Raw genomic sequence first — 17,956 nt, forward strand, 5'->3', positions numbered from 1 at the left:
TATTAAAAACAAATGAATTACGAAATTCAAGAGAATAAAGGCATAAAAGGCATTTATTTTCCCAAAATTGATTCCTTTAGAATTCTCTTTGGAGTCATTTCTAATATACTAGATACTTCACCGCTTCGGAAACAAATGGTGCTCTGAGAGAGAAGAAGCGGCGCAAGAAACTCTCCCAGCATTCTTTTTTTGCGCTCCCTCGAATTGTTAAAAAACGTTTGTGTGCTAAAGGTTACTATAACATAAATGACCTTCTTATTTATACCACAGATTGGCGATGGGGCATCCGCCCTCAGGCTATTAAATAATAAATTTTATTGTACGATATTAGATTGTATATGGTTACAATTCCCCGTTCTTTTCAGGTCTGAGGCATACTTTTTCGAATGAGTGGTAGTTTTTGACTTTCATAAGTTATATCATATCCTACATCTACGTTATCTGCCTGCGTCGCTTATAATTGTATTTTTAATTATTTAATCCATAATAATATAAAAAAAACAAGTTTAAACTGTTTGTTATTTTTAATTGATACTCTGGGATTAAAAATACAAATTTAAATTGTACCGTCCGGGAGGGTTGGCTGAAATGGTAAGAGCGCCGGGAGGTAATCCGAGAGCCACGGGTTCGAATTCCGCATCGTCCATTAATTTTGGTAGGAATTTATAAATATTATCTATTATATCTGTTTTAAATATAGCAATCTTTGAACGCAAGTCGGACAAGATCCTTTGCAACCTTGTTTAATTAAGTCAAATAAAAATCACTTTATTCATGGGTCAAGGAGATGAAGGTCACTTATGAATGTCAAAAGTTTTTTTATAACTACCGCCACTTCGGAAAGGGTTGAGCTTAAATGAGAACAAGTGGCAAGAAACTCATTGCCAATCTTTTAAATCAAGATTTACAGCTTCATCTTTTCACAAATCCTTTAAGTTACAATGTATGTAAAGTGATGTAACAAAACTACTCAAACGTCAAATACTCAACGCCTTACATAACTAAGTTAAAAAATATGTAAATTAATACATAAAAACAAGAGTTATTGAGTACAGTAGACGCATTAATCCACAATACCGTGAATAAATAAAGGTATTTTGCGACCATTTTATTAGCGATTAAAAAATAATATAATAACTTTAACTTTTAAGCCATGAAGCAGAGTTTCCGGCTACAGGATCACCCTGCCACCACAAATAGCGCCCGTTCACGAGCATGACGCATGGGCCAGCCACCGCCTCCCTCAACCATATTTTATGGAAGGGAACGACCCGTCCCACGTCGCCGCCAATAGTAGTGGCATATTTTAAGCGAGCATAATGAAACCTGGCACGGGAACTCAGCTCACTCAAATTATATACAACAACTACCAAAATTATTAAAAAGTTTTTGAATTTGTTGTTAATAATTATGGTAAATTGTATTGTTTCAGATTCACACACAACAAAGAAGTTTTCAGAAGAGCCTGAGTTCGAGAGGCCGATAGGGAACCACACATTCTTTCTTGGAAGAGAAGCTGTTCTTGGCTGCTCTGTTCTCAATCTTGGGAAGCACAAAGTATGTATTCATTTAAAAAAATTCCCTAAATTAATTAATTATATCATTAACATAATAATATTTTGAACTCTAAATTTGAATCTAGGATTTTATGCGTATTTCTAAATCTATTAAAAAAATGAGGATAGCATATATTTATATGTTTTATCAGCTTAGTATGTATGATCTATGTAACGAAATCTTTTTCACTGTAAAACATACCATATTATACCTCGCTATAAAAATAATCTCTTGTAAAATAAAAGCTATTTTTTTTATTTATAACCTTACCAGCACACTTAAAAGCGAAACAAATATTAAAAAATTTCATAAGCTCTTCCAAAAAGTTACCATTTGAAAAAAGTTACTGTTCTTGAATACTTAGAGGAAAAAACGTTTCGAATTTCTGTTCTGCTGTTCATTGCCGTTCAAAACAAAAAATTGTAACGTACCGTCGGTAAATTTACACTGATAATAAAAATATATTTAGTACGATCATATGTTTACAATAACTTTACTTAATATAATATTTACGTAATATATAAAAAACATTCAAGTGATAATTGTAAATGTACATAATAATGTATAATATTATATAATGTGTAATATCGTGCGATATCTTGTTCAGAATAATGCAACACAAACGTATAAATGTACTTATAAGTACTTATACGATGAAAATATTTTTTTTACTGAGATGTTCTTTGGTTCCAATTCTTTCTGTAAGTTTTTAAGTTATCCGAAGATTAAAAGCATTTATCACAGGCCATTAAACATTATGGCTGCTACAAACTTTGCCACTTGACTTGATATAGCGCCCGTAATATATGGTAACTATATTATTGTCTACAATATTATCGACTGTAATATCAACAGTTAATCATTAATAACCAAAGTTTAGAACAATGGCCACTTCATACAAATTCTGTGTCGTCTATAGGTTATTAGTTTCCGATCTTTTGTTAACCAGAGCTTTATCGGCGAGGTTTATTTTATAGGAACATTTTGTATACTTTTATAATAGAGCTCTGATGCAGGATTAAAAAACTAATAAAGCGATTGTTTGCTACTTTCTTGATCGCATTGATTCTATATTGTGAATGATATTGAGTGCTGTGACTTTTGTATATGTGAAAAGACTTTTCTTTTTCCATCCAGGGACCCAAAATTATAAGCACCTTAGTATTGTAGAACTACATTGTTTCAGAGAAACTATTTTTGTATATGCAAAAAATCTACAGTCACATCGTAAAGATAATATAAATACTAATTTCTCATGTAAATTAAAAATATTCCTTGGCATTACTTTTTTATGAAATTAAGGAAAGCAACGAGCACGACGTTCAGCTAATGGTAATTGATACGCCCTACCCATCACAATGCAGTGCCGCTCAGGATTCTTGAAAAACCCAAAAATTCTGAGCAGTACTTCAATTGCGCTCGTCACCTTGAGACTTAAGATGTTAAGTCTCATTTGCCCAGTAATTGCACTAGCTACGGCGCCCTTCCGACCGAAACACAGTAATGTTTACACATTACTGCTTCACGGTAGAAATAGGCGCCGTTGTAGTACCCATAATCTAGCCAGCTTCCTGTGCAAAGGAGCCTCCCACTGGTAGAGTTACTGTTTATATTTATTAAACAAATATTTTAAATTAAAAAAATTACACACTTTCTTATAATATTATATAAATACAATTATATTGATATTTAAGTAATGATTTGAAAATAGTTTGGCTTCATTTTCTCTTTTTTTTTTTATAACTTGCACGTCGTCAATTTGGCAGACATTTACTTTATAAATAATGTTTAAGTAACATCAATTAAGCATGTTTATGCAAATGTTGTTATTTTATAGAAATATTAATGGGCAAATAGATAATTTATATTTGAAGTCAATATTAATGAAAGTATATAAAAAAAACTATGGTTTTCAAAACATTACATCACATACTGAAGCACATGATGCACTTACAGTTAGGTTAGCTCGTCTTTTAAATTCTAATCATAAAATAAATTACATTATATTGTCTTAATAGTGTTCTATTATCACTGCTCTCGTCATTCCTCTGGTGTTGCAAAAGAGCCAGGGTTCTGGTGATCACTACCATCAGATTACGCGCACCGTCTTTCGTACTACATTTCTATAATTAATAATCTTCAACACTTCTACGTCCATTTGATATTGATAATACTTTATCAGAAACGTGCAATCAATTTCCAACCTAACCTCAGAGTCACACAGTCAATTTCTAGCTAACTTAACTAATTGACTTACTTCAAAATGTCTATGTACTTAAATAACAAAAGATACACCAGTACTTGGAAAAATATTTAATCGGGGAATGAACCCGTAACACATTACTCGATAGAAATTTGACTACATGATTAACCAACTGATTAATTATTTACAAAAGTATGTTTCAATTCGAAGGTTATTATGGAGTTAAGGGGAAATTATAAAGATATGATTTAATGTTAGCATGTGATGAAGACAAAATAATTGACTAAGAATGTATTAAGTCAATAATTACAAATAATTACATGGTTGTTCTGTTATTAATACACAACTTTTGTTTGTTCTTTCACTATCTTTTCATTGTGATAAATTATAACAATTTATCATTTATCATTGCTCTGTATTCCAGATATTATTAAGTAATTTATGTACGACAAAGTAAAGTAATTTAAGGAAAAAAGAAAATAATTGTAAGCCATGTATTTTTGATAGGTACAGATCTTATAAAATTAAAAAAAGAACAACGGACTTTAATAACAACTATTCCAAAACTATATATATATATATAATAAGCAACTAAAAAGTGTAAAATAATTGCGTATTTATATACAATCTAATTAATCTAATTCTAATTACGATTATTGTTAAATTCTATTAGGACAATATAATACTCATGGGATGAATAAGAACAAACACTTGTAACTAAGACGATGATATTATATTTAACAATTATAAAATAGTTGACGGTTTAGAGTTTCAGTAAACCGGCTTAAAATAACCACAGTACTTATAAATATTGGTTACAATAAGTAAACTACTTGTGTACTCTGTGGTTTAATTTGGGGGGTAACGAAAATGCACATATGTAACGTAACGTAAGCAAAATACAGAATGCCGAGATACTATCAGCTGTGATTAGGATGGATGTAACGTGCCGAATTTCGCTATTTGTTTTATAATATGAGGGCGGTCGCTCCACTCCCAATTAATGGTATATAATATACTTAAAATTTGCCAAACCTTTACACAATATGTTGAAAATGTAAAGTGTAACTGTATTGATAATACTCGTATGTTGATTGGTTATTATTTAAATAAAACTTTATAACTGTTCAAGCTAAGCTATAAAGTTGAAAATAATTGTAAAATAAAGTTCGTTTGGTGCGCTGCGCATTTTATTATGTAAATTTTATTTTGTAAAATTTTATTTCGAGTGTTAAATAAAATATAAGCTGTTATCTTCTGTTATGTAATAAAAAATTGTTCTATTTCGTATTGTCTTCGTCTTGACGAAGTTTCCACTTTTGTGGGAGGGTTTATTAATTAATAATGGAGATTTCGATCTTCTACTCGATCGAGTCCAATGTATATAGAACTAATCTCCATAATATTTAAAATCTATTATCTTCTTTCTTGTTTGGCTTGCTTGTAAATGCCTCTTGCCTCTATTTTTAAGGCACAACTTTACTTTTTATTATTCTAATAGTTTCAACACATGATTGGATTTGGTACGGCTGAACCATTGGGTGCAGTTTGGTAGCAGACCATAATGCGATGGTAAGTCGCATTGTCATCGTTCAAAATTATTATTATTGTTACCGTAGCGACCGTACCGAATGCGATACTGGATCAACTGGTGCGAGGGGCTCACCGGACCGAATGTACCAATCTCACCATATGTTTAGGCTATATGTGTTTAGAACGCAAACATTAAAACTAGATTACTCAAAACAAAGTATACGCTAAAAAAATCAATACATTACATGAAAATTGGCTGAGTGCCTACGATATAATGAAAATATAAAATACAACAGCGATTAACTCTCGAAACGTTTAAAATTTTAATAGAAAACACACATTAATTGCGATATTTTTATAAGTTATCGTATAACACTTCCATTAATGTTTAAAAGTAAATTGAATTCACAGCTTTAGTACAAGCTATTTTATGGTTATTAAAAGGCATAAAAGGCATTTATTTTCTCAAAATTGATTCCTTTGGAATTCTTTTTGATGTCATTTCTTATACTACTAGATACTATTACTTTGTGCTTTATGTTAACTTTCTATTTTTTTAACTATTAGCTTATAATTTTTTATCTAATTATACTTAGTCTGATCAATAATGTGACAATAAGAAATAAACAAAATATAACTCGTATTATTTTTCATTGAGTTTTCTCATTTTGGCACCAATACATTGTACAATATTTTGCGATATTAAAATGGAGTGGGGTGATAAAGAGAACCGAATCGCCGTGATTGAAGTACACAAAGTAGATATGGAGCCAAATGCAATTTTAAAAACTCTTCATACGCTTGGTATTAGTAAAGTGTAAATAGGTACAATGAGACCTCCTCTGTTTGTGACAGAAAAAGATCTGGCCGTCCACGTAGTGTTCGTACGAAAAAGGTGGTCAAAGCAGTAAAGGAAAGAATTCGAAGAAATCTTGTCCAAAAGCAATCGATGTTATCTCGGGAGATGAAGATAGCACCTACGTCTCATTTGCCCAGTAATTTTACTAGCTACGGTGCCCTTCAGACCGAAACACAGTAATGCTTACACATTACTGCTTCACTGCAGAAATAGGCACCGTTGTGGTACCCATAATCTAGCCGGCATCCGGTGCAAAGGAGCCTCCCACTGGTATACTTCTCGGTGTTTAATAATTTTTAATTTTAAAAGATATCCCCTCGCATCTGGGATTAAATATACAAATTTAATTTTGACCTAAATTTATGGACGGATTCAAACCTGCACCACTCGGAACCTGCTCCAGAGCTCTAAATCTTTCTTATTTATCTATTTTGTTTAATCTATATAATTTTTATATTTGTAAGAGCTACATCCCAAACCAACTTCCTAATATGCAATTATTAGGATTAAACAGGTTATCAACTGTAAAACAGAACACTAGTTCTATTTTACTAGTCTACTAAGCTGGGGTCACAACATGACAGTTGAAACCAGATATACCAAGGTAATGTGTCATTCGGTCGTTTGACTAATGGCCGTTTTCAATAACCTATCTATCCTTAGTTTAAGTTACTAGAGGTAGACAAATATATCCTTTTACGCTTAATTACATTTCAATAACCTATCGGCATAAAGCATTGAACTATAATTACTATATTGGACATAACATAAAAGATAAGATCTTATTATTAAACGGTAACAGCACGGTATCCGTATCTAGAGATACGTTATTGAAAACGGCCGTTAGTTGGTAAGAGTGTCCATAAATTTAGGTAAAAATATTTTTATCAGTTTCGTAAAAAGCATTTGTTACAATTTGTATATATATAGGAATCTTAATTGTTTTCAAATAAATACAACCCAAGTTACTAATTACATACAATGATAAATAATAATTGAATTTCATGAATTTTTAATATCTATTTTTGTGTTTAGGTTGTCATTACGAACTCTTTAAAAAAGTGATATAAATAATGAGAGAGAGATATACCCAATCGAAAGAAAGCAAAGACTTAAATAACCAACCACCTTTGTACATTTAAGTTCATTGCAAGTGTCAGAACACGTCAACGAAACTGATTTAGTGGACACGGAAGTTAAGTTGAAATTTTTAATAATATGATAGAGCTGAATCCAGTTCTATGTTACAACAAACATGCAGTGCCTCTGTTTGATATGATTTATATTACCCTATACTAAACCGTGAGTCAGGGCTAACATATTTTATAAAACAATCTCAAAATTCATAATTTTTTTCAAAATTTATTCCTGGGTACTTATTAATGTCGACTACAAGAAAATAAAAAAAGCTTCGACCTTAAATGATGCTCTGAGAGAGGAGAAATAGCAAACCATACCAGAATTATTTTTTATTAATATGTGACTATTTAGTCCCATCATGCCTTAGAATTTAGATAGTCCGTAAAATAGTTTGTTTGATAATCCGCAGCATAGTAATAAGATTTACGGCAACGGCATTTTAATAAAACATTTAAATTTATTTTTAATATAACGTATGAATCTTATCATACTAAAAGTGTATACATTTATATTTAAAACAATTGTCTATTCAATGGAACCTACTAGAAATTGCCATACGGCTGTACGTGAGGGCATGTAGATATTCATTGTCCATAACAGTGATATTATTATCTCACTATCAGAAAAAAAGTTAGGGCGTAACGTACAACGATATAATCACAATCAATATTGTGGTATTGCCCCAATAAAAAGAACCAAAGTTTTACTCGTTTTATAGCGATCACCGAATGCTCAATTCACCCTTTCTTAATGGTTTGACATCCAAGGCATTCCAAGTCACGATTCTTTGATGACCTAGCAGGGATTTATAACAATTTATGCATAAGAATAATATTATTATAGGCGTGTCCTGTGACTATATACAATTAAAGAAATGTGTTTCTAGACGCTTACCTCACAAACGGAAAATCCAACGGACGATCCGACAAAGTTGCGGGCGCCCACCAGTGATTAAATAACATACTTTTCAATTAATTGAAATGCAATTTAATTGTTAAATTTTATCATTTTTTTTTAATTGATATTATCTTCTAAACAACAAGGCTTCGCCCGCGTTGATATCCTTAAAAAGTGTCAAATATTACTGAAATAAAAATAGCTTAAATTGTTTACTACTAGCGTAACTCGAAAAAAATATTAATAACACTGTTATTTAATTGGTGACCAGGTTGGCTGGCTTCGTGCTGAAGATCAGACGGTACTGACGATGCACGAGCGAGCTGTTCTTGGGTCAAGGTACGCGGTCAACATGGATCCTCCACGGACTTGGCAGCTCCGGATCAGACCACTGCGAGCTGAAGATAGAGGCTGCTATATGTGCCAAATTAACACGCAGCCCACCATGACATGGCAGATTGGATGTATTGATGTCTTCGGTGAGTAAATCAATGTACAACTCTCATTAAATATTTATTTGAGCCTGTAATATTTAATTTTAAACAGTGTTAATTAATCTCAGTAACATTATATCCGCAGCTGGTCCAAAGCCTCCCCGTTCTTCTACCAATGGGGTTTTGTTGACGTTGAACTCGTACTATTTCTTCAAAAACTATTACTTTATAGTCATTTTTCTTCGTTGTTGGTCTTAGTTTTGCCACGTTATAATATCTTCCCAGTTTCTTTTCATTCTTTTCGTTATTCTTGTAGTTTACCCTTTGTATTACATCTTATAAGATAAAATACTCTTATTTTTCTTACAATCTTATGTGTAAATAAAATACTTTTCAAAGGATTAAAAGCGTGTAATTGAAAATTAGGTTTTTGTGTAAAAGTTACCCCTTAGTCCGCCTGAAAACGTGCTCTGAAAAGGACATGAAACGTCGGGTTAAATATAATAATAGTAAAAATATAATTTAAACGAAAAAACCCTAATGAAAAAAGTAGTTTGTACATTAGGTTAATTATTTATACTATATATGTAACACTCGCGTAATCAAAAGAAAATACTATGTGTAAACAATTTCTTAACATGTTTTATTTTCCTAATACTCACCCACCAGTTCCTTAGCTCCTTTGCACAGGAAGCCGGCTAGATTATGGGTACCACAACGGCGCCTATTTCTGCCGTGAAGCAGTAATGTGTAAACATTACTGTGTTTAGGTCTGAAGGGCGCTATAGCTAGAGAAATTACTGGCCAAATGAGACTTAACATGTCTCAAGGTGACGAGCGCAATTGTAGGGTCGCTCAGAATAATTGGGTTTTTCAAGAATCCTGAGTGGCACTGCATTGTAATGGGTTGGGTTAATTATATCATCAGCTGAACGTCCTGCTCGTCTCGTCCCTTATTTTCATAAAAAAAACTTATTCATTCGATGCCCATATTGGACAACCATACTCATGGGTGAGGTGATACATCAAGTGAAAGCCTTTCTATTTAAACTTTGTTTATTAAAAAATTAACAATAAGCAATAATATATATAGTACAACCTTATTACATTTATTTCTCAATTTCTATACTTTTCTAATTTTTGATCCAATATTAACTAAAGATGGAACTTATCATTAAATAAACAAGCTGAGTGTTCTATTGAAGTTGTATGGTGGATTGGTAAACAGTAACACAACAGTTAGTAGTATCTCAGAAGAGGTTGACTCAGAAAATAGACATTATATTTCCTTGGCTTACTGTCACTTGCATCAAACGTTCTATGCAAGCAATCTTAGTCTTAATCTAATGTCGAATGTACGCCTATATGCACATTTCCCAATATTTATTTCATGACCAACTAAATCACGTGGCCCTTGGAAATTAGTGTATTCGTGAATATTATGTAATTAATAGTCTTACTAGATTTAAAGGGTATGACAAGGTTTATAAAGTTCACCAGCTGAGTTAAAGAAACAATCGAGTTTGACTTTTGTGTCTTAGTCAGACGATGTTTTGATTAAATTGATATAATTGGTATTATTAAAACAGAACGGCATTTTTTTACTCTGTCTGCCGACGCCTAAGTCAGTTTGATAAATTTATTCCAATTTTTTTTCCAAGAATATGATGATTCGAACGCTTGGTTATGCTGGATGCTCTTTGATGTCTTTATTAAATAAAAAAAAAATACAACTAAAATCTCGACTTAAACTTTATAATTTAAAACAATTTAATCAAAATTTTAAGTAAATAGAGTTACTAATCGAAGTCTACTTTTTAAGAATCTTTAGATTACTCAGAAGAATAGAATGGGATAGGTTAATATTCCGTTGATATTTAAAAAAAACTCCATATTTAAAAAAATTGCACTGAATCTGTTGAACCAATTCTACTAAAATATATTTAAAGCCACAGTTAATTGCTTTGAATTCAAATGCTATCAGCTAAAATTTCATATTTAGTTATAAACATTTCAATTCACTTAGTTGACGCTAATTAGGTGTATGGACTGTTTCTGGTTTATCGCTTATACGGTGGCTATAGACTATTAATTAACCATATTTAAATGTTATTAAAATTATTAAGTGGAAGTATATATTATTATAGTTAGATCTGTGTTTTTATTCACTTTTATGTAAAATAAACGATTAATAAGTATTTGAGGAGCTTTGTTTATGTAAATTAATGAAAGTAAGTGGTTGACTCATAATAAGCTACGCGCAGCATATTCAAGAGCATTTAAGATATCGTTATGACATATAATATAAAGTTGATAGATAGTAAGTAGGGTTGGCATGAAAACCTGTTATTAAAAAGTAATTGAAAACAAATTAAGCAACGGTAGTCTCAGGTTCGATAGTCGCCAGCCACTTAGCAATACTTATGCTGTGTTATAAGTAAACGTGAAGTAATGTTACTCCAAATTTATTTTTTTTGTCTTTTTCTTTCCTTTTTCGCATTAATATTTACGTTTACTCGATGCTTAATAAGATTGGCAACGCTCTTGTGATTCCTCTGGTGTTATACGACAGTGTGAGTTGCGGTGATCGTACCATTTGATGACTCCTATCTATGCTTGTTACTTCTTCTCTTTTTATAAAAAATATATGATATAATAAATATAAACGAAATTAAAATATGCCAAATGGAAGCTCTTCTAGCGTGCGAGTAATACTTTCGCTTAGTAGAGATATATTATGTAGCAACGTTTTACGGAACTTTTCCATCTAAAATGATTTGATTAACTATGTCAAAATATAATCTACAGATAATTTAAATAAAGCACTTTTAAAGGATTAAAACGCTTGTAATTAACTGTAGTAACTGTGTAATTGTAATTGTAACATTAAATTTTTGCATAAAAGTTAAATTTTTATTATAATTTTAGTTAACCCGACGTTTCAAGACCTTTCCCCCCTTTTAAGGGGGACGTATTAATCCTTTAAAAGGGTTTTATTTAAATGTGTAACACTCGCGTTAACCAAAGACAATACTATCTACAGATTACTCAAAAAAATACAACACTTATAAGAAAATACAATAAAATTATCATGAAAGTAGAAAAAAAGGAAAGATTTGAAAAAAAGGTAACAAAAATAGATTTAATATTACTTCCCATCTTTCTGAGAGACAAGTGTCATGGTACTAGAGTGGGCTGATTTCCTGGTGATTTTATAAATAAATTTATACCTGTTCAATTACTTCTTTGTTCATTTCATTAGTAAATAACTCAATGAAATGCGTCAAGATTGGAACTTTTTAAACAAAATTATAATATCATCAATACAAGTGTTAGTTTATAATTTATAATTTTAAATAATTGATATTTTTAAATTCGGAGACAATTATTGAAGTGAAACTTCTTTATCGACGTATGAGAGAAATTTCATAGCAATCTCGTCACGATTTTCGGTTACGCGCCATTTTGTTTTGTATAAAATAATATATTAGTTTGATAGTGATAATATTAAAAGACTAACTCTTATCCATGTCTAAAATAATGAAATAGCTTTAATTTAATACGCATTGTTTTCTGAAGCCTTTTCTACCCAATTACTGTAAAGTTATAAATAATAGAAAAAATAATATATTTGATGAAGAAGTTTCACTTCTTACCCTGTACTTAGATACACGCATATTTTTCAACGTAAGTAAATAATGTAATATTTTCTAAGTTTATATCATCACATCGAAGACCAATAATTATTGTCTGTTCCGGCAGTTGTTCAATACAGATCACAGATATTTTTCTTCTACTACTGGAATAGATGAAACCAAGGAGGATGATGCTTATATTACAAATAACAATTGCAAGATTCATATATTAAAATATAACTATGTCGGAGAGAAAGAAAATGTTTACTCTCTAAAGTAACAGTGGCTTATTTTTAATTCAGAATCAGTAAAGTTAAGCGAACATTTAAAGTAAAATGAATCTAGGATTCAAGTCACTAGAGAATTTACCAGGAGCATTCTTGTTCAATAGTTACTTCAATGTTTACTGAACTTGGAGCTAGAATAAAATACACAATTTTGTAATTTTCTACATTGTTCAATCTGATTATAATCTTAAGTTTTGGTTTTACGTAGTTATTTACTGAAAACCTACTAACAGACTTAAATAAGTTTTTATTAACATTGTTTCAGGTTTTTTCAGACTTTATCTTGTTACAGAGTTTTAATCATTCGTTGTCAACCAATTGAGTTGAAATTTTACATGTTAGTTTAATTTTAATGACTATATTTTTTCGGAATTCATAAAATTGATAATGATTAAGTTATTATTATTAATTATATTCCTTAGAAAAACTTCACAATACTCGTGTCTTTATCGCTGCGAACCAACTAATTCCTGGTAAATAGTTCGCGTTCCGTTCTACGCATTAGTGGCTACATCAATAGTCCACTATCTCACTGAATATTTTTTCATATTTTAAGCAATACGCTTTTACATGGCGACAGTATTCCTCCAATCATTAGATAATTATTTTGTATTAAGTAATAACATGTAATTAGGTTTCTTTATTATCGCGGAATATATTGTCCTTTAGGATACCAATGATAATTGAATAAGAAATGCAACCAGTGGGAGGCTCCTTTGCACAGATGCCGGTTAAATTATAAGTACCACAACGGCGCCGTTTTCTGCCGTGAAGCAGAAATGTCTAAGCATTATTGTATTTCGTTTCGAAGGGCGCCGTAGTAAGTGAAAGTACTGGGCAAATGAGATTTAATATCCTATGTCTCAAGGTGACGAGCGCAATTGTAGTGCTTTATCAGAAATAAACCCAAAAACTCTGAGCATAATCCATAGCGGCACTGCATTGTAATGGGCAGGGCGTATCAATTACAATCAGCTGTACGTCCTGCTCGTCACGTCCCTTAATGTCATAAAAAATGAAATCTCCGTTCTTTTACGGAATGAACAACTAATATTTAATAAAAATGACCCTACTATTACCTGAATTATCATGTTACAAGTTGTACCAACAATTTGTATTGATCATGTAACACTTCAGCCAGTAATCACTTCACAAGGGGTATCACAAAGAGATTATCATTTAAACTGTATCATTGACCTAATTTCATTTTGTAACATAAACCTTTATCCGATACTAAGTTAATATTTGTACGACAAAAATATGAACGGGATTCATAATTCAGCGACGACTCCTCGGGTCAATTACTCCCCATTAAGGAGGGTGGGTTAGGGCATGTCCTGCCATATATTCACCTCTCCTGTTTTACTTTTATCGCTGAATTTTCCAGAATTTTCCACTTGAAAACGAACGTGAATTGTTATATATTAGGCAACCCCAAAAGGTTTTATTTATTAATTATTTAAGGGCTATTAATTAGTGACGTGAAATATAACTTTTTATTGAGTTCATGCAAAGACTTAAAATAATATTTACAAATGCTTTTGTAAAATCAGAACTACGAAACTATATTAGAATTGTATATAATTATTTTAATGATATAAATTATTACAAATTTGAGTGGTTTTTGGTGTGCTGAAATCTTTTTGTCCATCAAAAGAAGATCCCAGCATACCAATCAGAAAGCCTACAATTTGAAGAATATCATTGTAATGTACAATTATTTGTGTTTTAATATCTCTTAATTTATTATAAAGTTGTTATCATTATTCAAATTACTAAAAGTTTTTATCATTAACTTTGACTTTTACGTAGTAATATTTATACTAGATTAGGTGTAAAATATTTAACTGAAGGAAGTGAATTAGGAAATGACACCGTTTGTACTTAGTTCAAGAAAATCGATCGTTGAACCCCGGTTCAATCGGCCACGGGTCGAACACGCGAAGGATTTGTAATTCTTATTGATTTTGTATTAGCAACCACATTGTAGCTATAAATAATCCTATCATATAAGTCGTATATCTTAACATGAACACCTTAACTGAATTAAATGATATTTCTTTGAAAAACATATTGTAAAACTAATAAAAGTCATCGCTTTAGTTTTAATTCGTATTTTCAAATTGAACTTCAATAGAATGTTGGACTTTAATTTTTTAAATAATAATTTATAGTTCATTATTATTTATGAATTACGAATTATTTTTAACTTTGTTTTATTGATTCTAGCAATGTCCCTACAATGCACCTACCTATTTAATAATAAAAGGAGCGGGCTCACCATCAGATGTATTTAGCTTTGTGTCCCAATTTCCTTAAACTATCTGTTATCCTGGTAACTATTAACACACTTAGATAAAAGCTCCAAAATATATCCGTGCTTTAAAACATTTGAGTTCTATTCCTACGCTTTGTTCAAATGCAGACAAAGACGTAGACCTAAGCTTGTCATAGTTAAAAACATTTTCCTCAACTTCGAAGTACAAACAGTAACCGCAAAACTCGTGAATAGAACTAAAACGAATTTGATCATTCAAAAGCTAAACTACACAACTGACTTGACGTAGAAACGTATTAAAGCGACGTTCCTGAGAAGAAACATTTTCGGATAAAAATAAAGTTCGACAGCGGGCGTAGCTAAGAAAGGGATCGAGTTTAGCAATATTGTCGCATTTGCATGCGGCGTTTGCGATTTCTTTTCAATTTCAACTTGTTCTGTAGTTTATTGGAGAGGGTGGCAGGTTGTGCGATCCGATTATTCTTTTCCCATTTTCTAAGCGGAATTATAATAATATCTTTTCATTTGCAAAATAAAAAAACAAAAATAACTTGTTTATAAAGGTGGTTAAATTGGGCTAAATTTCATTAAGAGGTTCACCTTGAATTTCTAATCCAACCTTAAGATGAAGTTCATTAGTTAATTGAGAGTATTAAAACCCATTGGAATCAATTTAATATTTGATAGTGTTGACACCAGACTACAATGGCAGCGCCTTCACCTCATAGAGGTATTGGCTAGTTCTGTTCAGCAGCATAATTATGTGGTGCTAATCAATTATTTTTTATACGGACACGGCTTACTTAGATAACTTAAGTTATAGTATTTTCTTTGATCAATGTTAGTTCTTATACATATATTTAAACAAAACGTCGGATTAAATAAATAATAATAATAACAATGTTACTTTTATGCAAAAACCAAATCTAGAAATCACAGTTACACGTGTTTTTATCCCCTTAAAAAGTACTATAGTTATTTTCATAATGTTATTTGGTATGGTAGATTCATACAGTGCAATCGAAATTTGTACGATATTTGTGCCGCATAAAGGGGGCAATTGTGCAATCTATAACTTACTTTTAATATGATTAAAATACGTAGATTTAGATTTATTTTCTACATTTAGCACAAAATTATAAATAACCTTAACTAATAAGTTCGTCCAGTTCAAATAATTGTATTAAGATAGTTTTAAAGCGTATAATTAAATGATATCTATAAATCTACATAAATGTGGAAACTTTTAAGTAGCCTTCATTAGTTTTAATTATTTAATAAGTTATAATTGTAAGCTAGCTGTAAGTCTGCCAAATATTAATAAATAAAAAAATAAAATAAATATAAGCTTCTCATTTTAACTATAACTTGTCTAATTGAGCAAAGCCTATGTGTATACAATGGATCAAGGACTTTTTAAGCTTATATATAAGAAAAAATTTACAAATGATGCTATAGTGATTGAAGTAAAAGTCAACAGGGATTTATAAAATTATATCATTATAAAGACCCGCTTATTTTATTGCAGCATTCCTTTTCAGATCTGAGTCACTAATAAGTGATTCAATAATCTGACATTGAAAGAAAATTATTTAAATACGAAGTTTCTTTCACAATAAAACTAACTTTTATTTGGATGGAAGCCCCAAATAAGCTTTCACTGCAAATGGAAAATATACCAATCAAATACTAAACGGCCAACCTGAAGCAAGAAAAAATAGAAATTGCTTGATATTAAACATTTCCTCAGGAAGTTGCGGTTTAAGTTGTGATGCAAGTTTACGATTTCTTGAGTTTTAAAGAGCTTTAGATGGCACAAAATAAAGTTAAATGAAAATTGTTTTGCTGAAACGTATATTGAATGCATAAAAATATAAATTATTATGAAATACTTTGGAGAAATATTTTTTCTATAATTGAATACTAATTGCTGTCTTATTTGGTTATAGAAATGAAGAAAAACCATGTATTCGAAACTTAAATATCGACGCGTCTTAATCCGCAGAAGAAACTTAAGGTTTCCATAATTTGAATGTCCTTTTACAGAATACACTTCTGCATAATTTGTTGTAAGAATACTTTCGAATGACGGCAGTGACAACTATAAGCGTTTTTCAGTCTAAAAGCTAGAAATAAAACAAATTAATATATTTTTTTAAAAATTTGATTAGCGATATAATCCCATATATATATTTTGTTCTTTGATTATTTAAAAAAGTAGCATCGGTCACCGAGTGCAGCAATAATTGGTTATGTTACTATTTTGACAAAAAAAAATATTATGACTCATATAATATTATTATATTTACTCTATATATACGCTTATGTCGAAAAACATATCAATACATCGCGTGTAATGCTATTTTTAAACATTAAACCCGCATACAATAACGTAACCAATCAAAAAGCAGTTTATCGCCCGTCAAAGGGCTTACCCTCTCACTCGTATGTTATTGAACCGCCCGTAAACATCGATCATCTAGGATTTAACTATATGGAAAAGAAATTAAGCCTTAACTGACACTTTATTGACACTTGAGCTCCAATATGTATGGGACCTGAGTTTTGCAAAATGGACACCGAATTTTTGTATTCCACACCATTATTTCTTTTGATAATATTATCTACAATATCAGTTATTAAATGTTTGATGTTTTTAAATGTTAATTTATCCATTTGTCTAGCTGTAGGTATCACAATTCAATTTACTTAAAAGGCTATTACTATGTTCAATACTTAGTACATGTCATTTTTTCCTTAAGGTTATATCGGAAATTTGGAAATGTAATGCTGGAGGAAATTGCATCGCATAGCCTGGACTGCGCACCGTACAAATGTTTCTATCTTGCATGAAGTGAGGATCACCGCGAGATCATCGACCATCTGCCCCCGTAAGATCTTTGACTCTTTCGGTCACATCGCCAGAAAGAAAAGCGACAACCTAGAAAAGCTTCTGGGCTGTTCTTCGTATCACGAAAAATACAAGGAAACGCAAAGGACTGAGAGGCAGAAGTCCGATACATTGGAGTGATCAGATCCACGACGCCACCAATAGAAATGATCACGAATCTTCACACATTGCCGAAAACCGTAACAAATGGAAAGCGATCGTCCGGAAAATAATTTGAGGAGG

The 17,956-nt window shown here is 31.1% G+C and overlaps 1 protein-coding gene across 3 annotated transcripts in view; it reads left to right on the forward strand.

Annotated features, from left to right (window-relative positions):
- Window positions 1–17,956, forward strand: part of LOC126968816 (limbic system-associated membrane protein) — a 72,756-nt gene that overhangs the window by 21,085 nt on the left and 33,715 nt on the right. For all 3 annotated transcript variants that reach the window (XM_050813960.1, XM_050813959.1, XM_050813961.1), the window contains exons 3-4: window positions 1,433–1,557; window positions 8,461–8,668. In XM_050813960.1, coding sequence (XP_050669917.1) covers window positions 1,433–1,557; window positions 8,461–8,668 — 333 coding nt within the window. The remainder of the gene's footprint in view (window positions 1–1,432; window positions 1,558–8,460; window positions 8,669–17,956) is intronic.

This window comes from Leptidea sinapis, chromosome 16, assembly GCF_905404315.1.
Source record: "Leptidea sinapis chromosome 16, ilLepSina1.1, whole genome shotgun sequence".
Lineage (NCBI taxonomy): Eukaryota > Metazoa > Arthropoda > Insecta > Lepidoptera > Pieridae > Leptidea > Leptidea sinapis.